Source organism: Perca flavescens, chromosome 20 (assembly GCF_004354835.1).
Source record: "Perca flavescens isolate YP-PL-M2 chromosome 20, PFLA_1.0, whole genome shotgun sequence".
NCBI classification, from domain to species: Eukaryota; Metazoa; Chordata; class Actinopteri; order Perciformes; family Percidae; genus Perca; species Perca flavescens.
The window spans coordinates 27772693-27798336 of record NC_041350.1 but is presented as its reverse complement, the minus strand read 5'-3'; the positions used below and the strand labels follow the sequence as shown (position 1 = coordinate 27798336).

The window sequence follows — 25644 nt, the reverse complement described above, 5'->3', positions numbered from 1 at the left end:
TTCTGTGCATGTGAACAATCTGAAGAATTTTCTACAATTTGAACTATTTTAGTATTATGGGCAAAGCACACTAACAATGAAAGTGCTTTTCATTATGCCCAACAGTGTGTAGTTGGTTAAGCAAAAATATGGTAATATGAATGAAGTGTGTGCCATTTGGTGCAAACGTTTGATTTTGATAATGCTATATGAAGGATATGTGAGGTATTTTGCAGTTTGGGGGTGTGGTTTTGTGAATTGTGTGAAGTATTTTTGATAAAGCCAGCCTAGTTTGCAAAATTGTGTTTTAGCAATTGGATAAAAAACTGTAATGTATAGCTGACGAAAGGCTTACATACTTCATATGGTGATCAATTAAATGTGCATGAAAATAGAAATCGAAAGTCATTGATCACTGTAAGGTTGCCACATTGCAGTATGACAATGTGAGAATATACAGTATTATGAATGATAACTTTTTTTACACACTCTGTGACAAATAAATTGTTAAAGGTGCTGTAGGTAGGATTGTGATGATCCAGGACTTAGCCAAAACATTTTAACATTGACAACTACTCAGTCCCTCCCCCCTTTCTGTTGAAGCCCAAATAGTCTCCTAAGCCCCTCCCCCCACAAAGGAGAATGAATGTGTGTGCATGAGAAATGATTGACATGCAGTTAGACCCCCCCCCAGCCCTGATTAGTGTAAATGAACTTACTACAGGCTGTAGGTGGTGCCAGAGGAGCTGGATTTATCAGTTTCAGCAAATATGGCAGAAAGTTAGTTTTATAAGGCTTACCTACTGCACCTTTTAAACGTACAATATGTAACTTTCTGCCGCTATGGGTCTCTCAACCAAAACAATGGACGGTAAAACTGGACTTTTGATGACGTTGGGAAGTTGCGTGGAATTATGGGAGTTTTTTGTGTTAAACACCTTCGCTGCTGGTTAGAATGCATCAGTTCACGGACGAGTTTACCCATTCAAGTGTATTCACGTTACGTTTAGTAACGTTTATTCATGTTATTGTAATTAAATAGCTGCAGTTTCCCCAACATAATTACGTTTTTCTTGATTAGATTTTTATTTGTAGCTGACCAGTTAACTAGTGAGCCAGCAAGCTAACCGTAGCCAGCAGCTAAAACACAAAATATTTCACATATCAATGTCACCTTTTGGATGGTTTCAACACCGGGGTGGACGGGGTTTGTTGTAACGCTAGCTAGCTACTAAACGAGGCTGAGAGACGGGTGTGCGTGGGGATTGTCGGGGAAATCTCCGCGATAGCGAGCCAGGACGTTCGATGCCTGTTGTGCAGCAGCAGAACATCTCCCAGCTGCCCGGAATTATCTCCCCTTCACTTTTCAGTAATCTTAACTTTTCGTTTTGATGCTTAACCCACCTTTTGTCGGGTTAATTTAGCTAACCGTAAAGACAGCTAAACGCGAAGGGGGGAGAAATTCGGCAGGGAGGAGATTTTCGGCACATAGCTACACCGGTAGCGCTACGGAGATGTAGCTATAGCTACCGCTATGGATGTTGCCGCTGTTGTGACTCGGTGCTGGGTCTGATATAGTCTGTTTCCCGACGTTTAATTAAACTGCCGTTAGCGTCGTAAGCACCAGGCACTGGAGATAAGTTCCGGCCGGGGGGTTGCTGTAATGAAAGTAGCTGGCTGATAGTCGACTGGGGGCTAACGGTAGCTATATGTCCTGGGGCTGTTGTCAGCTGTCATCCCGACTGAGTCTCTCTGCGCCGGGGGAGTGAGGCAGACAGACCGGGGTGTGCTACTTTGGCTAAATTAGCATTAGATTAATCGTCTATCTATACAGCTAACGTTAACGTTACTAGTGAAGTGGGTTAGCTCAGTCCTGTTAGCTGTGGTCGAAACAGTCATATAAAAATAACTTTATTAGCGTGTTGAACGATGTTGTAACCTCATAATGTTACCCACAAAGCATTAGCATCAACGTTAGCACATTGTAGTAACGTCAAGCCGGTATCGATATTGAACTTTCAAAATAGTTAAGGTCTCTCTGTTGTATTACGGTGATTAAAAAGTGGGATGTAATTAATCACAAAATGATGCTGTATGGCAAAAAAAAAGCAGTATTACGGTTACAAGTATTTTTTTTCTGTGACATTGTATGATTTACAATTACTCCTGAACGTATCATCTTGGTGCCAGTGTTCTGACGGAAGTTAGAGTAACTGGAGGGTGAAAGGTTATATGACGCCATTGACGGGCGACTAAAGGAAACGTGCCGTGTCTGAAAATAAAATAACAGATTTTACTGGGTTTGACATTTGGTGGAAACATTTGGGATAGTGTAAGAACACAACTCATAAAAATATATAACATAGGTATGGTCATTTTTAGACATTTTAAAGCAGAAATGTTACATATTATACCTTTAAGTATTACAATATGATATATTTTTTTTGCCTTCCTAAAGCTAGTTTTTTTTTCACATTTTTGACTAGACTATAGAATAGAATGAAGATGAAAAAAAGTGACAATATAGTGTCCTCAGTTTGAGCCCACTGACTGCCCAGTGCTTCTTTATTGTTTTGTTGGTTCTTCGCTGCGAAAACACTGAACCCAATGCAAATTAAATCAAACATTTTCTTCTCTATTCAAATTTGGAATGACAGACTGTTTGTTTGGTAGAGATTGGTTAGTTAAAATCACCTAACCAAAATGGAAATAAGCCTGAGGACTTTATTTAGTTTTTTATCCTCTGTGATTTTTAATCTATGTATGGCTGCTGTGCAGTGTTACATGTGTTTTTTTATTTGTCAAATAAAATAAAATCCATCAACCAATTGAGTTATGTGTTTAGTAATTGAACAGTTAACATAATGTGGATGATAGTAGTGTCATCATCCTTTTTTTTAATACTGTGGCACCTAATTCCTCGTTAAGCCCCTGGTTGTTAGTTTCCTGCTTGAACTCAGGCTGGGAACCATTATGGAAAAAAACATAGCAGCTATTTTGCCTTTTTATGAAAGTTGTAATCTACATTATTGATACAAAGTCATTGTTAGAAGGATCATGATAATGTATTTTGATCAGTAATATGCTAAATCACTAAATGTTGTAATCCAATGTGTGTTTGAGGGTTTTTATTATTCCCTAAATTCAATTCAGTTGTTTATTTATTCAATAAACAACAGTTTACTTGGTCTAATTTCTGAGAGATATTTTAGTAAGTATTGCTTTTCATCCCTGATTTAGCCCACTGTAAACAAGAGCCACAGTAAACTGTACAATATGATGTTAAATATTTAATGTTACCCAAATACATAAAGCATTTTCTACCATTTTATTTTTGCTTTGGATGACAGAGGGTAATACATGGCAAAGTTGTAAAAAGTGCAGATTACTATAGTCAGAGGAGCAAAAAAAACTGATGATTTAAAAGCATAAGCGTAGATTTCAGGGGGGATGCAGGAGATATGGGGCTCAAAACGTGTGTGTATGTATGTGTAGGGCTGTGCTCGATTAAAGAAATTCTTAGTTGATTAACACTCATTCGATTGTATCGATTAGTTGATTTAATCGACAGATCTGTAAATCTGAGTTTCTCCGCAAAGAGTCATGCAAAAGTACCACTTTAATTCTTGTGTTTACCAGAGATGTGCTCGTACGTTTCTTGGAAATAAGTCATTCAGCATGAAAAAAAGCATCAAACATGACTAATAGACTAAAGAAATCTAAGTTTACTAAGACCGATTAGTTGACTAATCGACTAAGAGAGAGCAGCCCTATGTATGTGTATATATATATATATATATATATATATATATATATATATATATATATATATATACACAAAGTTTTGAAAGATTCAATAATTAAAGGCATTGCACCATAAAAAGATGCAGAAAAGGCTCAAATTGTAGCATAAAAAATCACCAGTATGCAGGAAATTAAGTGATTGACGCTCTAAATTGTATGACCCCCGGTTGCAATGTGTGTGACACACACACACACACACACACACACACACACACACACACACACACACACACACCAATGTTGAAACCAAACCCCTTGTGTAAGGGTTGATATTGCAGTGTGAGTCAGGTTGGTTGGTTGTTGACGGAGGTTTAATGATAGCACCCTGAGAGAAGCCAGCAGGACTCTCTGCTGTGTGTCTCTCCATGGAGGATTTGACAGGGAGGAGGGAGGGGGGGGGACATTTCTGGAACCAATGCCCCACTCTGTGCCGCTGAATGAGCTGGGTAGAAGCATGACCACACCTCCTGTTACTCAGTGTGTGTCCATTGGCTGTTGGAAATGATCTGGAGCCTGGATGTGGCTGCTGTCAAGGCTTTATTCTATTAAAACTCCCCAAACTCCTCCATCCTCCCTGACACTTGTTGCTGCCTGTCTGTCTGTCTGCCTGCCTGCCTGCCTGCCTGCCTGCCTGCGCACCGCCGGGACAGGCCACCTGTCCTGAACCACTTCAGCCATTCCTTAGGGATTTCCCGCGGGTGAGTGATGAACTCCATCGACCCTCAGTCCCAGCACCAGCACCATCACAATCACCAGCAGCAGCAACACACCTCCCCTACCGTCGGCTCTCTCCCACCCAAAGGCGCCCAGGAGGCCCCGGACATGGCCGCCGTCTACTGCGACAACCTGAGCAGCATGTACCACCAGCAGAGCCTGCAGGGCGCACAGAGACCCGCCGGCTACGGCCTCGGAGATTACGCGTCGTCTCCGAACCCGTACCTGTGGCTCAACGGGCCGGGCGTCAACTCGTCCGCGTCTTACCTGCACGGCAACAACCCGGCGTCGTTCATCCCGCCCTCCTACGGCTCGCAGCGGCAGTTCCTCACCAACTCACCTGGCTTCGGCGGGCCCGACCTGGGCTGGCTGTCCATCGCCAGCCAGGAGGAGCTGCTGAAGCTGGTGCGGCCGCCCTACTCCTACTCGGCGCTCATAGCCATGGCCATCCAGAACGCGCACGAGAAGAAGCTGACCCTGAGCCAGATCTATCAGTACGTCGCCGACAACTTCCCGTTTTATAAGAAGAGCAAGGCCGGCTGGCAGAACTCGATCCGGCACAACCTGTCTCTGAACGACTGCTTCAAGAAAGTGCCGAGGGACGAGGACGACCCAGGTACAGTGAACGCACCAAGGGGGAAAATGTTTGATTCTAAACTAAATATGTTGCATTTAGGATTACAGACAGGTCTCAGGGTGGGGAAATTAAATGGGAAAACTAGGTGAGAACGAATTAAACTGACATTGTTAGTTGAATCCTATAAATGTGGTAAAAAAATAAAAAAATAAAAAATCATATAGAGCAGGGGTGTCAAACTCAATTTCACTAAGGGCCACACTTGGAAATAAGAATCACATCAGGGGCCAGACATGTAGAGTTTATTGACATGCTTTTATTTAATCAAAGTCAAACATATTTGACTGTATTATTGCATGTGTCATATAGCTGTGTCACTTACAGCTTAAAAAAAAGTTCCTTAGCCATCATAGAGTTTTGCAAATTATTTATATATATTTACAGCAACCTGTTTCACAGCCTAAATATGAGAACTCTCTGCTTCTGTGGGAATTCCTGAGTCTCAAAGTCGGCAAATCTGCCAAATTCAGCTTTGAGTGTCACATAATTACAGTTCGAAAAGAGTTTTCCGTCTTTTTGGTTTCTGCGCACAACTAGGCGGGCCAAAATCTGTTGTGAATCTAAACTGATATGCCGGCCGGATCAAAACTTGCGAGGGGCCGGATTTGGTCCGCGGGCCTTGAGTTTGACACGTGTGATATAGAGCCTAATCAATTACTGTATTTGTGGTCCAATAAGTCTTATAGCACAACTCAACTCCAAATAAATATCTCTCAAGAATTTTAACTGATGCTTCTAATTTATTTTATATAACATATATATTATATATTTACAATTTATTAAATATGACACTAGTGGCTGAACTATGAAAAAACAAAGTCATGCTACATTAGTTGTCATAGAACTTCTAAAAGATTTATAGGAATTCCAAATAAAGACAATTAAAGGCTCCATAGTAAGTAGTGTACATTTATTTAGCTTTCCTTGGAATATTACAGTATTATTTGTTACACAAAATAGTGTGTGTGTTGTACTTGAACATGACTGGAATGTGGTTTTGAACCAGTTCTTGAGTCTAGACTGGGATGACAGTGAGCTCAGGGAAGGTGTTGATTGATTATGATTGATTATTATTGTTTAAAGAGTCCAGCATTTCCGAAAATGTTCAAAACTGGCTTCCAGGAAACAAACGGAATTATGAGATGATATAAGAAATAATTACAAATCATAAATAAATATATGTTAGAAGTTTGCTATGAAGGATAGCTGGAATTGTCTTGTGTTGAGCGAGTCATATCCTAACAGCAAAATGCCGAAAAGGGGTAAGACATTATAAAAAATAAATGTTGTATTTTATTTAAATCATATACAGTAAATTAGACAAATTAGTCCTGCCATCAGCCCAAACTGATCATTCACTTCTAATGGCATGTTATGTGTCTAGAAATGTTACAATCCCAAATGTCTTAGAAATAATTGCGATTAACAATATAATTGTCTCTTTCAGTCAAATAAAAAAAAATATGTTAATGATATTTTACTTTCTCCACAACTTTTTCAAACAACAAGTGAAGTTTTGTATACAGTTTTTGAATGAACGCCAGGCTACATGTTGTGGTTACATCATTGTTACGTGACCCAGATAATGTAATAACACAAATACACAGCCGGTGAAGTAAACCGCGCCTCTTTATTATCATAAAAACATAGATTTTGTTTTCTTAAATTCACGTAAAATGGACAATAACCCTCAACACATCTCAGGACCCTATCGCTAATGTCGGCAATTAATTAAACAAAGATAAGATGAACTTAATTTTTCCACTATGTGGGACATTTTGCTCGGGCCAACCCCCATGCTGCTGATATCAAGACCTTTTATTTGTCCCAGAGGGGCAATTAGTTTTCCAATTACCATTACATACATACATACATACATACATACATACATCACAGCAAGGTTCCTAAATTAATCCCTTACTAACAAAATAAGTAAATAATAATAAAGAAATGGCAATTATGTAGAAAAGAAATTGCAATATAGACACTTATTTAATTGTTACAGGCCTATGATTGATTGATATATTGATTGATTGATAGATAGATAGATAGATAGATAGATAGATAGATAGATAGATAGATAGATAGATAGATAGATGACTTTATTAATCCCCAGCGGGGGAAATTAAGGTGTCTTCGCAGCCACGTACCTTATAAACAGTCACAATGCAATGCTATTAATACTTTATACGTTACAGTCACAATACAATACAACACAAACGCATAAAACGGATAAAAATACACATACAGTGGGAAGGCATTGCACAGTAAAGAGCTTCACAGTGTGATAAATAGGTGAGATGCAGAGAGGATATAACGTGTCTCATCTTCAATTCCAGGAAAAGGAAACTACTGGACGTTGGACCCAAACTGCGAGAAGATGTTTGACAACGGAAACTTCCGCCGGAAAAGGAAAAGACGTTCAGATCCGAGCAGCGGCGGGGCGCCGGCGGCGGCGGCGGCGGCGGCGGCGGCGGCAGCCACCAAAGTGGAGGACGGCCGGCCCGCGGCGGGGGCCCCGCTGAAGCCTTCAGACAGCCCTCCGCTGCTGGGGCCGCCCTCGCCGGAGATGGACACCATGAGCGAGGGCCACAAGGGTTCGCCGTCGTCGTCTTCGCCGCCCGGACTGGCCTCAGCCGCTCCTTGTTTTAATAACTTTTACAGCAGCATGTCGACGCTCAGCTCGGGGGCCCCCGGCCGCCAGGGGTCCCTGGGACTGGTCAACGAGCTGTCCAATAGGAACATAACGGCCCTGAGCCCGTACCACCTGAACCACGGCGGGCAGGACACGGGCCCGTCGGAGCACGCCGACGGCTTGCATTTCAACCGGGGAGTGTACTACAACACGTTTGGCGGCGGGCAGAGCGGACAGTTCAACAGTCACTTCTACAACAGCTTCAGTGTCAACAGCCTGATCTATCCCAGAGAAGGGACCGAGCTATAGGAGGCCATTCAGACACCACTCCCCACTGGTTTTAAGGGACTGGCTGCTCAGTGAATCCTGCTCTGAAACACACACACACACACACACACACACACATGCTGTAAACGCCCATGCGTTTCAGCAGAGAGGTCAGAGTGCATGCTGGGTAGAGGCTTCATGAACCCAGCACTCGCTTCCACTCATCGGTTCACAGAGAGATTAGAGAACTAGAGTATTTTAGGTGAACTTGATTTAACTTGACATGCACTCAAGACGGTGGAAACGCCAGCCGGAAAGTCCAGCAAAATATGAGCACTTATGTTTTTACTCTTTTTTTTTTTTTTTTTTTTTTATATTATATCAAAGCTCCTACTTTGTTCTTAATGCTAAAATATACTTGCAAAGTAAGACAACCACTAAACACTTATGCCTTTTGTTATATTTTAAAACATCTATTTTACATTTTTTTGGGGGGGGTCAGTTTCAACAGAAAGTTTCTCTATTGTTGTAGTCAAAGCCACTGTTTCGTGTTTAAAAATGTAAATGTATACGTTTGATTTTTTTTTTTTTTTTTGCCAGTTTTGCCAAATCCAGCCCGTATTTCTTTGGAGCGGCCAAATTCTTCCAGTTGATTACATGTGTTGAAACTGTTTATTTTCGTATTCCTAATCAACTCAAATCTGCCAAAGTTGCCTTCGTGAGACCGCCATTACCTCAAATCAACAATCCTATGAGATGAAAGTGCCCTGCTATGAAGGGTTTATCCGTCTATTTAGTTTCGATTGATTGAATAGAAATATGATCCGAGACGGGGCTTGCCTTATTTTTTTTTATATCCTCCATGTTGACTGAAACCACAGCACTAAGGCTCCTGTACAGACGTGGACTTTATAAATGTGTATTTTTGTAAATTATAAAAACAAATAGTTTGTGACTATTTATGCTATTTATGCTAGCAGGCATTGTTTTTCTACTGTTGTCCGAACATAGTTTGATTAAAGCAGAAGTGAATGACATTAGCTTACAAAATGCGCCGAAAACAGTATCACTAAAACCCAGATGTCATAAATATATATATTAAAAACTATATGCTATATCATGGTTTCTCTCAGGATTCAGTGTGACAATCATTGAATGGCTTTTGTATCTATTATGTTCTATTTGTTATCTTTACGTTCAGCTTCCAGGCAGTTTTAACTGTGACTATTAATAAATGTCATGTGGTCTCTATTGTATTGTCATGCATCATTTTCAAATAAGGCATCAGCGTATTCAGGGCTTCATTATCATTTGAATGCATACCCATACATTTACTTTAATCTCCTATTTCATTACTTCTACTCCATTTCAGCTCAATGCAGCCTCCTACCGTCTGTATTAAAAACAACAAAACATGCGTGAGATAGTTATGTGTTCCTGCCGGCCTTCTTTACTGCCAGTTTTACTTTTGTAAACTTAGTGACGCCGGGGATAAGAGGATAAGATGTGAAAAGAAATGTGTTTTGACTTCTGAGTTTAAAGAATTCAGACTTAAAAAGACAAAAAAGAAAATCTGAAGTTTGAAGTCAGAAGTTTGAAGTCAGAACTCTTCATTTTTTCAAAATTCTGATTTTAAATACAGAAATCTGACTTTATTCTCAGAAGTCTGACTTTAAACTCTGAAGTAAAATACATTTTTCACACGTGGCCCTAATCCTCTTTCGTGCTAGAGAAATCAAGTGTGAGTGGTTTTATCGTGAAGCCAGGCTGCTGAATTTAAATCTCAGAGGTCCTTCCTGCTTCCTAATCCAGTCTGACACATTCTTCATTAGGGTTTGTGTTTCTCACACTGTCAAACACCGATTGTACTTTTTATGACGATGAGATAAGACCGAGCTCACGTCCAACTTAAACAGCGTTGATCTTTCATTAATCTTTTGTTCCGGTAAGTCTGCTTCTCTTCCTGACGGATCAGTGATTCGTGTTTGAGGAATGATGGGACTCTCAGGAGACAATCTTGATGCTGCAAAAACATAGTCATTTACAAGACAACTTTGTTTTCTGCTGCCAGGAAGTGGGAACGTTGTCTCCACTTCCACCGGTCGAAAAAAAAAAAATGTATATCACTGAAAAAAAAAATGTTAGAAAGCCGAAAAGTGTTCACTGTAATGATTTATTAAAAAGGTCGGTAATTTCCTTAGAAATTGTTTTAGCACAAATCTGGGAAACCAGTGTTCAGTTGGTACACTATCAATCAATTCATCCCAATTAATTGCATTTTATTAAGTGCACAGGTGGTCAGCATAACCTGCAGAAATGTGATTTTTTTATTTTTTTTAAAGCATACAATTACACATTCTGAGAATAAGGAATGGAATAATAAATTCATATTTACGTGATTGAATTGAGCTTTATTTTCATGGAAATTTCCATTTTTTTTCTTCTACAATTAAGATGTCTTTGTTCCCCAAAGTTGTGAAATAATTTGATTTATTCATCTTGTATTTACTGATCAGGATTTTTTGTGCAGCATTACAATGAGATAAAAAAAATTCGAAATTCTAAGTTTTATTAAAAAATACAGATTATACCCTCAAATAGTAGATGTTATGCTTTTAAATCACACTCCGTCCTGCATGCTCCTTTGAGACAATTAATCCCTTCCGCGGATAATGTATCGAATTATATTCTGAACAAATATCACAAGCTGATGTCCTCCAACATGTCCTCCAGTGCCACAGGCGGACACTTTGGCTATACTGGGAGAGACGTCGGCAAAACTCAAGAGGGAAAAGTTGAAGTTTGGAGGCGAGATGAGCTCCCTGCAAAGCCACCGCAGTTGACAGATGTCTTGATTCAGAAACCAGGGAAACAATAGAGCTATTGTCCCCTGGTCCTTCACGCCAATCCCCATGTATCAATTAGGGACTCTCTGAAGAGAGGTGAAGATATCCCCCTTAGAGCGACAGGGTTTAAGCGTCTCTTTTGTCTCCATTCTCCGCCAGCGTTTGCCCCAAATTGAGAGGAGGCCATTTTTGCTTTGTTCCTGCCAAGAAACGACGCATCAAGAAATTCCCAACGCAAATATTTTGCCACCCATCCTGCAGATCAGGAACAACGATTTGACCGTTTATTTAGATTTCACAGTTTATGGTACTTAACAGTGTTGTGGCGTGAAATTGATGTTATAGTACTGAGTTTGGGCCCTCAGTGAATTTTAGTTGTGCATCATTATGGAAATAACTGCAAAACCAAAAAGTTGTTAATTGTTAAATGTGGAAAGCAGCTTTGTTCATGTCTTGTATCACTTGTCACTTTTATTTACTAAAGTAGGGGTCTTCAATGTTCAAGGACCCCTTAACTGAAAGAGAGATGGAGCAGGGACCCCCTACTACATACTGTATATTGTATACAATGAAGTTGCATATTAAACTGGGCCTTATAGGGTGGCCTAAAGCCTTTATACATACCTTTTTTTTGGCATAGAATACTAAGCTATTAAAGTAGCCTAATTATTGTTGGAATGATTTCATAAATCATGTTTTAATGTGAAAACATACAGTACATGTGGCTCACTGAATCATTGACTGTATCTGTGGATGGCCTTAGTGACTACCTTACCTAGGATAGTAAGCCTGTCATCAGTGGGGATTTATGTTTGCTAATATGTTTATATGTTAAGACTTTTTCATTTTTTTTTTTAAACTTTCAAAAATTAACAATAATTTGGAGGCCCCCCCAAGCACTGACTCTGAAGGACCCCCTAGGGGTCGCGGACCCCCTTTTGAAGATCCTTGAACTAGAGGGTAAAAACATAATTGTGATATGATAATGATAAAACCAAAGTCATTCACTTGTGTGGCCTCATCATACTTTAACTTACTAATTAAGGTCTCTTCATAAACCCAACTTCAGAGCCAAAAACTGTTGTGATCTAATGTGTAGAAGCACCCCGATCCACTGCTCAGAAAATGGCCAGTTTTCTGTCCCTAAATATGAGTTTTCCTTGTCTGTGAGGCACTAGTCTGCTCTGCAGTGCCACCTCGACTCAATCTGATGAACCCAGATCTGAATTTAGGGGTCCAACTCGGCTCTATGCATTGCACATGCGCTCCGAAACTTTTCCACTTTGGCAGACGGCGCCAGTGCTGTCCGGTGAATGGGAACCCCCTTCCAAGTGTGAACTTCTCAATTAGAGGGGATCCACTGACCCAGGCTCTGTTTGATCACCTTCTTTTTGCGCCTGGAACATCAGGCACCCCGTCCCAATTTGGCACCCGCACGGTTCTATATCGGGTGATATTTGAAAAGCGCCATTGTTGTTCCGTCTGGGAATCAGGTTGAACATGGCACCGTGGGTGCCATTTCGAGGGGCTGACTGTATGGCGTAGGTTCATGTCCTGAAAAGACCCCACAGGACCCCTAACCCAAATTGTTCCTTTGATAAAGGACAGGGAACAGAAGACGCCTCGCTAATGAGAAACACTGTAAAAGGGAGCACAGAAAGCAACTGTTGGGTCTTGTCAGCATGTTTTTACATGAAGGGCTGGGGATCAACTTCATCATGGATCTCTGACCTCTATGATGTTAACTAAGGACAGTGGAGGAGCGGCTCATTTCAGGACACGGGCATCAGTCAAACCAGGACAAACTAGAACGTTTGAAAGGTTTTGTCGTTTACAGGTTATTGCATCCAGTTTATGCAGAATATACTGAACAAACGCTCCTAAAATAGCATCTTAAAGTCTTGTAGTAAAATTCGCATTTTGAACTACCAAAAAGAAAGGAACGACCCTCATGTTTTAATGCCATTGAGTCAGATTACGAAGACAAAAACAGAACAACAACACAGAAAGTTCAATCATAAGAAATATAGAAAGACAATAGAACATTCTGAATTGGAAAATGATTTGATAGATAAATTAGGATAATAGGGATGCAAAAGAAAATACAATAATGCAAATCAGTTACAAGTAGAAGTTTGCAGGTTTAAAACCAGATTTCTAAATTGTCCAAGAGGCACAATTGAGTTGATTTTCAGAAAGTGTTGTAATTTGTTCCAGGAGTCGGGTGCACTAAAGCTAAAAGCAGTTTTTCCAAGATCGGAGCGAACTCGTGGAACATGAAGTCAAAGCCAGTCAGCAGAGCCAGTCTGATAAAGTCCCTCTGAGTAACAGAGAAGTTGTGTAAGGTAAGATGGCAGTTTTCCAATAAGAGCCTTATACATAAAGAGATACTAGTGAGTATCACGTCTTTCTTGGGGCAAGACGTAACTGTTTGAACTTCACTTCCCTCAAACCCTATAGCTTGTTGGCTTTCATTTGCACACAGCACACTCATGATCGCCTCAAAAGCCAGTCTGCGATGTTTTTTTGGAATGGCATGTAAAATATCTAACAAAAGAGACAAACAGTTCAATGCTGTTCCAGAAACAGTTTAAGGTTCACTGTTAACTTTGTTTTGTCACATCCTGTCGGAGGACAAGTGACCCTGACTGACTCCCAGGTGTCTCACCTGACTGCTGCAGCCTTCATTTGTGATTTAGCCTCAGATTTTTCTTTATTTCTTTATTTTTTTTTTTAAATCTACTTTGCTGCAACTCTTTGGCAGTTACAAAAACAATAGAATTCTTAGATGAGCTCCTGTTAGCATCTTTTTCAAATTCATTTGAAAACGAGAATTAAAACTAGAATTAAAAATGTGTCTATGCAGACTCAAAATAAATAAAACATTACCATGTAACTGCAACATTTTCGACTGGATTCCAGTGCAGAACCTTTGTTGCATGTCATCACCCCCATTTCTCTTTCTATACTGTCATATTGTAATACATTATGAATTATTTATTCAAGTTTTAAATACCTTATCAAGACCTTACATTTTGAAGCAACTTTGTACATTAGCTCAATGTCCAAAAGCAATGAAAATACATGAGATAAAATACATACATTGTACTACATGTACTTCAACAGTAAGTTTTGAACAGTGGTGGAGGTAGCATTAAGTTCCTTCAGCCCAGTGGTTTCCAAACCGTTGTACGTCAAGGACACAAACTAGACCATGCACGGACCTCCATTTGATAAGATTTTGTCCCAGGGTCCCCCCTCTGATATAACTTTTGCTTTTAGATGTCTTATTACAGAAAGTGTATTAAAACCCATGACTAAACTAGTCATACATTCTGTCATTGTGTCACTTGGATGGAATTATAGTAAAAATGGATTAATCCACCTTTTTGCAAGGGACCCCTTGGAACCAACTCATGGCCCCCTTGGGGTCCCCGGACCCCACTTTGGGAAACACTGCTTCAGCTTACTTATGTAATAAGTAGAGATGGTTCCATACCATTTTTTGCTTCCCGATACCGATATGTGAATTTGGGTATTGGCCGATACCGAGTAGTGATCCGATAACAGTGTGTCATATATTGTATTATGTTTTAACAGCTGTGTGCTGCTATCACTGTATGGATGTGATATGATTACTATCTTTGTTGTATGGCCTGGCTCAGGTTCACGAGCCGAAACCACCAAAGGTAACCCACTGGACACAGACACTGAAAAGAGTTGGTATAATGGAACAAATGACGGTACTGAAAGACACTTTGATGCAAAGATGGACATGTGTCACACAATATCTGGGTGTCTAATAGGCTGCAAAGGCTTGTTGTAACATATCAGATTATAAAATTCATGAAAAAAGTTCATATGTTTCTAAATGAACCTGCTCTACTGCAAATGCCAACATTTAGGTAAAAACTTGTTTTGCTTTATTTAATTTATTAGTTATTTATGTATTTCTATTAATTAAATGTACATATGTATACCTGACTATGTACTACAGGCTATATATATATATATGTATGTGTGTGTGTGTGTATCACAATCATATTGTATTTTACTCTATATATTTTTTTATTTATTTTATATATATTTTTCTATTAATTCTTTACTTTTTCTATTAGATTTTTTTCAAATGTCAGTGAATGTTATGTTTAAAAAACAAATAAAAAAAATTCCCAAAAAGTATTTCACATGTTAAAAGCAAAAGTATTGTATGTAGAATATATGTTTCCAAAATGTATTAGGTGTAAAGAGTTCATGTACCTGTGTTTTTCAGTTTACCAGCCTCTGTTAGATGTGCATACACTGTTAAAACAAAGGGGAAACAGCAAAGAAGTGGAAGATGAGAGTGGGGGTGTGTGTGTGTGTAGGAAAACATCTTGATGGGTTGTGTCCGGGATGGAGGTTGTGGTGGTGGAGGGGTGGATCGTGGGCTGGCATTAGTATGATTTGATCCTGGAAGGCTCAATTAAGTGGTTGCTTTACCCCTCGTGTGGAGCTGGTGAATTGGAGCCAGGTCAGCTCCGGGTTGAGGTGTTGTTCATTATTTTTCCGCCTGTCGGATCCCATGAGCGGCCGCTGGAGACGGTGGCTGCTCGGCGGCCGGGGAGCAAAGGGCCTGCCGGTGGGGTACGTCAAACACACTCAAAGCCTCTCCCCTTGCCTGGGGGATTATGATCAACAAAGCATGTCCCACACCTGCACCGGCCGGCACAATGGAAACTCCGCGGGCCAATGGAGACGCAGGGAGAGACCAGTTATTAGAGTCCTCCCACCAATGAAATGGATTACATTAACCCCTTCTGTTGTTCTTCCTCCCGGAGCTTAAACATCGAACTGACAGACTCCACATCCCATTGGGAAGAAATCCTGGTAACACTTTGTTACAACAGCTAGCTTCTGGTTTATCCACCACTGGGGAAGTCTTGTCTCTCCACTGTTAAACCGTGTGATGACTTGGTGGAGCGTTGTAAAGTTGCGCAGAAACTTTGGCTGGCAGGTAGTACTAACGGTACGTACAGTAGGCCTATTGTTGTCTGTACTTTGAGCCACCCTTGATCAACCCTCAACTCCACCAAGTGAGTAAGAACAGTACTTAAGGCTAGAATCAACTTAGTTTTCTTTTACCTAAAAGAATGAAGGTAAGGACAACGAAAACTAAACTTAAGAATCTGTCAAAGGCTGCTTTAGAGTTTAATAACATGTCTGAGTGTGTGAGGGTGGAGTCATTCAATAAATGAGTCATGTGTCCGGCCACCATAGGATCTTAAAGTGACACTCCATCCCAAAATCTTTTGTCTGAGTACACAGTAAACAGTCTTGTTAACTTGAAAAGTGTCTGTAAGGATTGTCATTTGGGTGTATGGACAACGTAGGCAGTGGTCACCTTAAGTTAGTCTCGCATCGCCAGACCTTCCTCTACAGCGCTGTGGAGGAAGGTCTGGCTAGTCCACACAGCATTCCGGGATGGGAGAAAAAACGTGCATTTGCACATTGGCATTTCTTTAAACCAATCACAATTGTCAGAGCAGAGCAACGGTGCCTCTGCAAAATAGCCTCAGGAAAGTTTTGGTGGAACGTGTGTACGTTTAAAGTTGTTTCAGTCGTGCAACAGATAGTCTAGCTAGCTGTCTGGATTTACCCTGCAGAGATCTGAGGAGCAGTTAACCATAGTCCTCACTAATCCACCAGAGTTTAGAACGTCAACACAAAGAAAGAGGAAGGTAATGGACATCCGGCGGCACCTGAACAATCCCGGAAATGAAAAGTCGTTGGTTACAATTGTGTTTTGGACATTTAAAGCCGTTTTTATGGATAGACAACAACGTAGAGATGTTGGGAAATGAAAAGAGAGAGAGATGGGGAATGACATGCAAAAACGGTCCGCAGCTGAACGCAAACCGGGGACGTTGCTGTTCATGTTCGACGCCTTAACCCCTGAGCAACGAGGGCAAGTTTTCATGGAGGAAAAAAAACATCAAGACTTCTGCAGCCCACCCATTCTCCATTGTCCATTAGTATGTTCCATGTTTGTCAACCCACGCTATGCCTAAATCCACTTCAGTTTTAATCCTCACACGTGCCACTGCTGCGCTGCTATGCTGGCACATTCGTTGGTTTGCAATATTTAGATCTGTAGCTCCACTGACTTTAAAACACAACACAATTTTACAAAAGTCAATGAAGTGAAAATACGATTTTGCCAGTGCAATATTTGAAGAAACACCTCTAGTAATTTTTGTCACTGATGATGATTTATATGCCCCTTAGTCCACTGTTTGTTGGGTCTAAGAAGGCCTGAGAGCTATGGGGACTTTTAAGTTTGCTTTACAATAATTACAGACTATCCTCTGCCGAAAAATGCTCCCAGAAGTAATTTCCTTAAGCAGCTATTACGACTCATATTTACGTTTATAGTGGCGGCTCCCATAGTTATTATGGGAGCAAAGCAGGAAGTAAGGTGATGTAGTATAATAGCACCTAACAACACAGGACTTTCACCCAGGAGACCAAGGTTTGATTCCCGTAAAAAAATGGAAGTTGAGTAACGTAACGTCTAATTTGAACCCAAACCACAATCTTTTTCAAAACTTAGTAGTAGTAGTTTTGGTGCCAAAACATGACCAAACTGCAGCCGTTTCACAACGTTAACAGCGTTTTTAAACCTGCGACGGTTACGTTCTCTGGTTTAGATACGCGTACGGAAAACGCTCCTCTGGGTCGTATTTCCTGCCTCCTCTCTGGGGCGCTACTTTACGAAACGCTCCTGTGCGTCGTATCAGAGGGTAGGAATAAACAACCTACATCGTCGTACGGTTTGGAGGACTTGTCGAATAATTCATTAGAGCAGTCACAACGTTGGGAGAATCAGAGGCGAGCTGCCCATAATCTGATGTGCATATGTGACTTGACAAAATATGTCATACGGTATATGCGTCGGCGCTTTTACTCCAACAAACCAGTGGCTGCCTGGAAAATCACTTAAGAAATGTGGCCGATAGACTGAAATACAGCAGCATGGCTCTTTAATCTTATTTTGCTTTATCACTCAGTGTAATCTGCTCTGGGTAAGCGCATCAGCCGATCATGTCGGCTTAAACTTAAATGCCATTTACTAACGCTGCCATTCTGCATGTGCTGCTGATACCGAGCTGTATCGGTGTAGCTGAGAATATTCCATATTCTCATCGTACCGTTTCCCTCCAACTGTATCAACAAGTAAACAGCGCTGTTTACCCATAACTGTGCGGCGGTAACGTAGCATGCGAGTGTGTTTGGGGTTTGTTTCGGATGTTTTGGAACAACAGAGCAAGAGGATACTCAAATATTTTCGGCGAAGGAGGGTGTCAGTCCCCAGGGAACTCGTCATGGGCGAATTAGACCAAAGCTCAGAGGAATGCATGTTGCTGCCCTCGTCCTCACCCCCTCACTCCCCCGCCCACCCTCCATGCCCTCCACACACGTACACACACACACACACACCCCCTCCTCCTCTCTTTTCGCCTCTAATTGGGCCCGTTTCCTGGCACTTCTCCAGATCACACTGTCACTTTATACGCGTAATAAGCTATTAGCCCCGGCCGGACCGGGCTCGGCCGCCACGCCACGCTAATCGACATGGACATGGTCATTGTGTGGGACTGGGGACTCAGGACAGCACAGTCCCAGCTTTTGTTACTGCCCGGACCTCTGAGCCCCGGACGCCCACGCCCCTGGCCCACACTGGGCCGAGAGGGTGAGGAGGGTAGGACGTAAAACAGAGAGAGAGGGGGGGAGATCAAGGAGAGGTGAACTCGCTCTCACTGGCCCCTGGGACACAACAAAAACAAACTGTAACACCTTTGGTAGAGCCATCTTGCTTTGGCAAAAATATGACTTTCTGCCGCGTCCCCCAAACAATGGAGCACCTGTTAGAAAATTAGACGCCCCCCTTCCCGTCCCCCCGTCAGCCGACACTACGGCCGCAATTAACCATACAACTCGCCTTTTAACGTACGTTACACACAGAGAAATGTTTCTCAAGTTAGACATGTAGATGAACTGTTTACAAGTGTTTCAGAGCCACATTAAGATTCTGTTATGTAAGAATGCATGTTTGCTCACATAATTAAAGAAATGAATTTTTCTGTTATTTTAGATCACTAAGAAGACTCTTTACTGTACAGTTACTTATTGTAGGATTAACAACTAAGAAAGCACACAACAGACACAACATTGTAAAAATGTCATTCGACGGACACCTAAAAACAAGAATGAGTCTACGGCCATGCACGAGGCTCTGCGAGGCTGTGCCTAGACACATCGGTGCTTTGAGCTTACTATTAACAATTCTGGGGGAAATTTGCAACAAAAACAAGCCACACTGGATGATTGGATTTATCACGAAGCAAGTTCAACTTTGCCTTTGGTGCCAGAATCTTTAGACATGAACCACACAAGTCTCTCCCACTTGACTTGCAGTTAACCTAAGAGCATGATAGAATTTGATATTGTCTTGACTTCGGTTTGTTTGATGTGTCTACTTGATGAGTATCACCTGGTTTTATTTTTCTTCTGTCAAAAATTGTGAAAAAAAATAAATAAAAAGATTGCCGACCTGAAACCTTGATAGCCTTTCCAGTATTAAAGCATTGTTTACTGCAAAGCCTTCATGTCAGGGGAGGTATTTAGTAATTTATTTAGTAACCTATATCTGCATTTTTTTAGGAACCCATGAAACTAATAAAGGAGAGCATCTCACAATACTGTACTGCATTGTTTTCACATATTTGCGCATGATAAAATGCTGCAGTGTTTATTTCTCCTGAAGACCTTTAAACAAACTGTTCATGTGAGTGCAGCTTTGCTGTGCAAGATGGGACTGTGGAGGGTTCCTTTTGTAAACCGCGTTACATCTCCAGAACAAGTCCCGACACCTCCAGGCAGACAATTAAGGGGTTAGACAAGGCCTTGGCGCTGCAGCCTGTCTGAGGAGCTAATACTTGCACACAGCCTTGGCAGGGAGGGGTGGGGGGGTGGGGACACAGAGCCAGTTTTTGATGTTGGGGATGTACAGACTTCACGCTCATCGCCGAGTATCAATCTTCGTATTCATCACCAGGAAGAGATTGTGAACTTCTGCTGGTGCGGCAGGATTGGTGCACAGGCACATAAATCAAATGTGAGGATGTCGGTTGTTAGGAACAGTGCTGAATTACCCTGCTGGAAACCCAAAATAGTGAAGGCTTTTTCTTTTACAGGGTTTTGTTTGGGGATATCAAAGACGTCAGAGTCTGTTAATGTGTGTTTGGAGGAATGCTGCAGGGGAAGGAGGGCAGGCCGGGACAGAGCTGTGAACAGGTGCACGATGGGGTAGGAATGGATTGGTGTGTGTGTGTGTGTGTGTGTGTGTGTGTGTGCGTGCGTGCGTGTGTGTGCGTGCGTGGGCGCGAGCGTGGGTTGTGGGGTAGGGGGTCTTTACTTCCACAACTTGAACTGGACACTCAAGTTCTTCAAAGAAATGTTTGTCATACATGAAAACCAAAGGTCCCACTTCTTTTACTAGTGGTCGTAATTAGTAAAGAAAAATTTCAAGCGGATTTTATGCAGACTTTTGAAATATCTACAAACATATGAATGTGAATCATCAATCTCAACCATATTTCATCTATCTATCTATCTATCTATCTATCTATTGTAACCCCCCTCTCCACTTACACACACACAGCCTTTCTGCCTCCACGCTCTAATCCAGCCCCCTCTGAGCTCGGGGTCCTGGGTAAAGGTTCATCCAGAGGGCGGAATCAGCCTCCATGGCAGAGTAAGGGCTGAGGAGGTGTGGGGGGGGTTGAGAGAGAGCGTCATCATTCATGATGGTTTTGAGGAAGCACAATTGTGGGGTGCCTGTGTGTGTGTGTGTGTGTGTGTGTGTGTGTGTGTGTGTGTGTGTGTGTGTGTGTGTGCGCGCATGCACGTGCATGAGTGTGTCCGTGTGTTGTTCAGTGGTTCAGTGGTTCCTGGGCCACATTAGTCTGGGTTCAGTGCCCCGAGTGTGTGCTCCGAGGTCACAGCCGGGCTGCTGGTCAGCTCCTGGTCACGGCGGCTGACTGAGGTCACAGATTCTGGAGGGAAGGACGACAACGAGGAACCCGCCTGAAGTAACAACTAGATAACAATTTGAAGTTGGTCCAAGAAACGCTGAACCCTTGACTGAATGAGGTAAACAAAGTAGTCAATTTGATTCCTGCTGTATGTGAGAACCTTACCCACAGCGGCTTATAAAGAGATGAGTAAAGCTGATTGAGTCTGGTGAAACGTCTTGGCTAAGGATTTTAAAACCTGAGAGGTCCTGCCAACCGTTACTTGGCCATTTTAGGATAAAAAAGAGCAGCTTGTGGTTTTGCATGTTTAATCCTACAAATTGTTACATGTTACAGTACAACTCATTGTTTCCCTGAGACTTTAAATCCATCTCCAGGCTTTCAAATATAGGTATTGGAGAGATAGATGATCCATCTGAATCCTTAGATATGGATAACACCATACCAGGCAGTATCAATGAAGTTTCTGCAAGTTGACTGTCCTGCCGTAATGAAATGAACTGAAGCCAATGGCCAACTAGAAGGCAGGAAATCTCTTTTAACCCTCCTGTTGTCCTCGGGTCGATTTTGACCCATTTTCATCAGAAATTTGGGTTTCTATCAACCAAAATGTACGTGGATGGTTCCATATGACGCTTGTTACAAGTAAAATAAATGATCAGTGCACTACTTTCTTTGAATTTGGGTGTTTTATGCAATTTTACAGCATTTGAAAAAAATAATAATAAAAGAACGTTGAAAAAGTGACAAAAATGACAGAAAAAGCTTAAAAAACGTCAGGGAAAACAACAACAAAAATGTCAAAAAAGTGCAGAGAAAAAGTGACAAAAACATCGGGAAAAGGGGAAAAAAAACTTGGAAAAAAGTAACAAAAAAGACTGACAAAAACGTCGAAAAAAGTGACAGAAAAAGTTTTTGTTCATTTTTTTGACCGAGAAAATCAAAAAGTTGCATAGTGGGCGGGAGGACAACACAAGGGTTAAACCATTCCAATCTGGAAGCTGCCCAGTACAGACTGGGGCAACCAGAGGTTAAGTGCCTGAAAGGTACCACAATAGAGAGGTCAAGTCCTTCCCCTTCTGTTGGACCACCATGGGACCTTATTTCGAAATAAAATATGTAGGTAGTGAACGGGGAAAGACAAATCATTTTTGATCCCCGTTTGAATTTCATGAATTACACATATGATGTTCGTCAGTTCAAAAGATAATTTTAAACGTCAAGAAAGTCACAGTTTGTGGTATAACTGTTGAAGTATTAGACTTTAAAAAATACGGAATTGGTCGCATAAGAGACATCTCGCTGAAGCTACGGTGCTTCTGTGTTTGGTACCGGGATGTAGAGTTACTCACTGATCTTGCTCGTTCTTTCGCCTAGTCTGACAAAAAAGACACTGGATATAACTATCAGGTAAGATAACGTTACATGTGTCGTGGAGCATAGCTAAGCTAGCTAGCGAGCAAGCTGAAAACCAAGCAAGATGACGTACACTACATGTAAACTTAGCACAAAAAGTAAGGAAATTTGTGTTTTGTGGATTATTTCTCTGTGGTAACAATGCTTTTTTTAGGCAATAAATCTTATACCGTTGGAAAGCCTGTTTAGTTCCCTTTCAAATGGTGCCCCATTTGGAACATGCATTTGTGGGATGAGCAGCAGCGCTGAGTATGTGGGTTGCGTCCGTGAAAAATTTGCCAAATCTTCTCTGCCAATGCCAAACAGCTTATTCTGCCATTGACTCGTTTGGTGGATTGGATGATGGAAACAAGACATATTGGCAATTTAACAATGTATTCATTTCACAAACAGGAGCCTCAGTAGCGTGTGGAAGAAGCATACACAGCCACGACAGCCTGGCACCTCCTCCTCATGCTGGTCACCAGCCTGGTCACACACTGTGACGGATGGCATCCCATTCTTCAACCAGCATTTGTCGCAAGTCAGCCAACGTGGTTGTGTTGGTCACTCTGGCACGAACAGCACGCCCAAGCTGATCCCACAAGTGTTTAATGGGGTTGAGGTCAGAACTGCTGGCAGGCCATCCCATCCTCTCCACTCCCACATTCTGGAGGTAGTCTCTGATAAACCCCGCCCTGTGGGGGGCGAGCATTGTCATCTTGGAGGATAGAGTTCGGTCCCAGACTGTGGAGATATGGGATTGCCACTGGTTGCAGAATCTCATCTCTATATCTCTCTGCATTGAGATTGCCTCAAATGATGACAAGCCTCAAAACAAGTGTCAATAGCAACAGCAAAATAACCTGTTTGGCAATGGCAGAGAAGATTTGACAAATTTTGCTCATCCCATAAATGCTAAACAGGCTTTCCAACGGTATAAGATTTATTGCCAAAAAGCATTGTTACCACAGAGAAATAATCTACCAAACACAAATTTTCTTACTTTTTGTGCTTATATTGTGCAAGACGAGAGTTGTCGTTCAGTGTGGTTCAAGTGGTACAACGACAAACCTACGACAGCTTCAGCTGCAAAATTATCTTTTAAATTGACAAACATATGTGTAATTGTTGGCTCAATTTAAACGGGATGAAACATAATTAGTCTCTCCCGGTTCCTATGAGTTAGCTGACATGATAGTTCTAAAGCTAACAGGTTGACATTATGGAACACAAAATCAGCTCATCTCAGCGAGCAAATAAAATAACCATCACAACAAAATGGGGTGGGGTGGGGTTATGTACTTACGTACATAACTTAAATTACATAACAAACTTACTTATTTAAACCCACACCATGATCTTTTTCTAAACCTAACCGAGTAACGTGTGTGTGTGTGTGTGTAAATTATACTCAGAGAAAGAGTTACAGAGAGAGGGAACAGGAAGTGAAGTGGCTGCAGACACTGCAGCGGTGTGTGTGTGTGTGTGTGTGTGCGTGTGCGTGTGTTGTTTACAGTTTACACAGCAGCACACTGGCAGAGCATCAAAACCATGTTGCTTTTTGTTATGAGGTAAACACAACCCCCAACCCCGAGGCATGGCTAGGTCCAACAGCAAAACCCCGGGAGGCCGCCTGTCATCCATGATACCCCGACGCACCAAACCCCCCAGGGAAACACTGTCATGAGAGTGATACCAAAATCAAAAGTGACTCTTCTAAAATCATAGTAAATATAGATTGTATTGCATAATTTGTACACATGCTCATGTCTGGCTCAAGCAGGCCCAGATGCTTCCAGTTAAAAAGTTTAAGTTACAGGCTCTGCTCCTCATTGGATGTTGGGAAAATCACTAGCTACGCATATGCAAAAACCCATAAGTATGTCTTAAGGCCGGGACACACAGGGCCGAAAATCGGCCGTTGGACAGTCTGGCGAGGTCAGTGACTCGAATCTGTTCGGTGTGTCCCGTGCCGTCGTCAGTCTGGGGGGCGTTCATTTTGGCCGACCTGACATGTTCAGTCGGAGGCAGGGCAGTCGGGACTCACCCGGAAATGGCAAGCAGGATGAGTGTGACTAGAGTCTCTCAAAATCTGACGAAAATCTTTTAAACTGACCTTTGTCGAGCTAAAATGAAGACAGATTCAGCAACTGCACGGCCTATTTCTCGCTTAAAATGTTCTCAGAAACACGTTTCAGTGAACTATTTTAGTACAATATGAGATCGTATTCGTCTGGTTGGTGTGTACCGGCTATTAGTCCTTCATCCTGTAACAATGAACACCTGGTTTAAAAACACTTCTAATAAAGCATTGTCACTTTTTAGTGCTTTTTACAATGGTTTTTAAATGCAGTTTTCTTCAGTGACTGTTGATGTGCCATGCTGCAGAGAAGCCAAAATGTTTCAGCGTTATTCACCAGAAAACAATACTGTGCACTTTCTGGTTGAGGTGAGGTTGGGAGTTTTACTGTAACTCCCATGTGACCACAAAAAGGTTCATAGGCTCGTTGTAATTTTACTTTGCTCCTTTTCTGTGAAGTCCTCTGAGACATTGTTTTCATATCATGTCTGGCAACACTTACGTAATTGTTAGGTGACATGATAGTTCTAAAGCTAAGATGGTGACATTATGAAACACAAAATCAGCTTGTATCAGCGAAAACGTCGTCAGTGTCTTGTCAAATGGGGCAAATAAAATAACTATTGCAACAAAATGTGTGTGTGTGTGTGTGTGTGTGTGTGTGTGTGTGTGGGTGGGGGGGGGGGTAAAACCAAAAGTCCACATTGACTTGTTTATGTAACGTACTTAAAGCTATAGTGCGTAGTTTCTGTCTCCCCCCCATGAGGAATTCCAAGTAATGACAACAGTTCTGTCGCCGCATCCACATGATACAAGCCTTCCGTGATCGCGCACCACCACCCCCACCCCCCTCCTCCATACAGTTGCTAGTAGGACACGGAGGATTAAAGAAAAACATGATGGACTTTTCAGAAGAGGTCATTATCTTCACTCGATTTGGCAACGGCTTGAATGTAACGGACGTTCATTAATATCAAAAAGTTACGCACCAAGGCTTTAACTTACGTACATAACTTAAATTACATACCTAAATAATACATTCATTATTTTAACCCACAATATCATTTTTTTTCTAAACCTAACCAGGTAGTTTGGTTTCAATTCACACTGTTAACCACGAGTTTCAAACAGCAGCCTTTTCACATCATGCATCTTTCACTGGAAAGAAGCTTTCCTCCATACATTATTAAGAATGCAATTTTGTTGTA

The 25644-nt window shown here is 41.6% G+C and overlaps 1 protein-coding gene across 1 annotated transcript; it reads left to right on the top strand.

The window, feature by feature from the left end:
* The first annotated feature begins 4488 nt into the window (after window positions 1–4488).
* foxi2 (forkhead box I2) lies at window positions 4489–8351 on the top strand. The gene is made up of 2 exons (XM_028566681.1): window positions 4489–5113; window positions 7474–8351. The coding sequence occupies exons 1-2, from the start codon at window positions 4489–4491 to the stop codon at window positions 8076–8078; spliced, it is 1230 nt and encodes a 409-aa protein (XP_028422482.1). The 3' UTR covers window positions 8079–8351.
* Window positions 8352–25644: the final 17293 nt, after the last annotated feature.

What these genes read in the sequence shown, in the direction of transcription:
- foxi2 (XM_028566681.1), top strand. Translation starts at nt 4,489, where the DNA reads ATGAACTCCATCGACCCTCAGTCCCAGCACCAGCACCATCACAATCAC. An exon ending in GAGGGACGAGGACGACCCAG is followed by an intron (nt 5,114 to 7,473) that starts GTACAGTGAACG and finishes CTTCAATTCCAG; the next exon opens with GAAAAGGAAACTACTGGACG.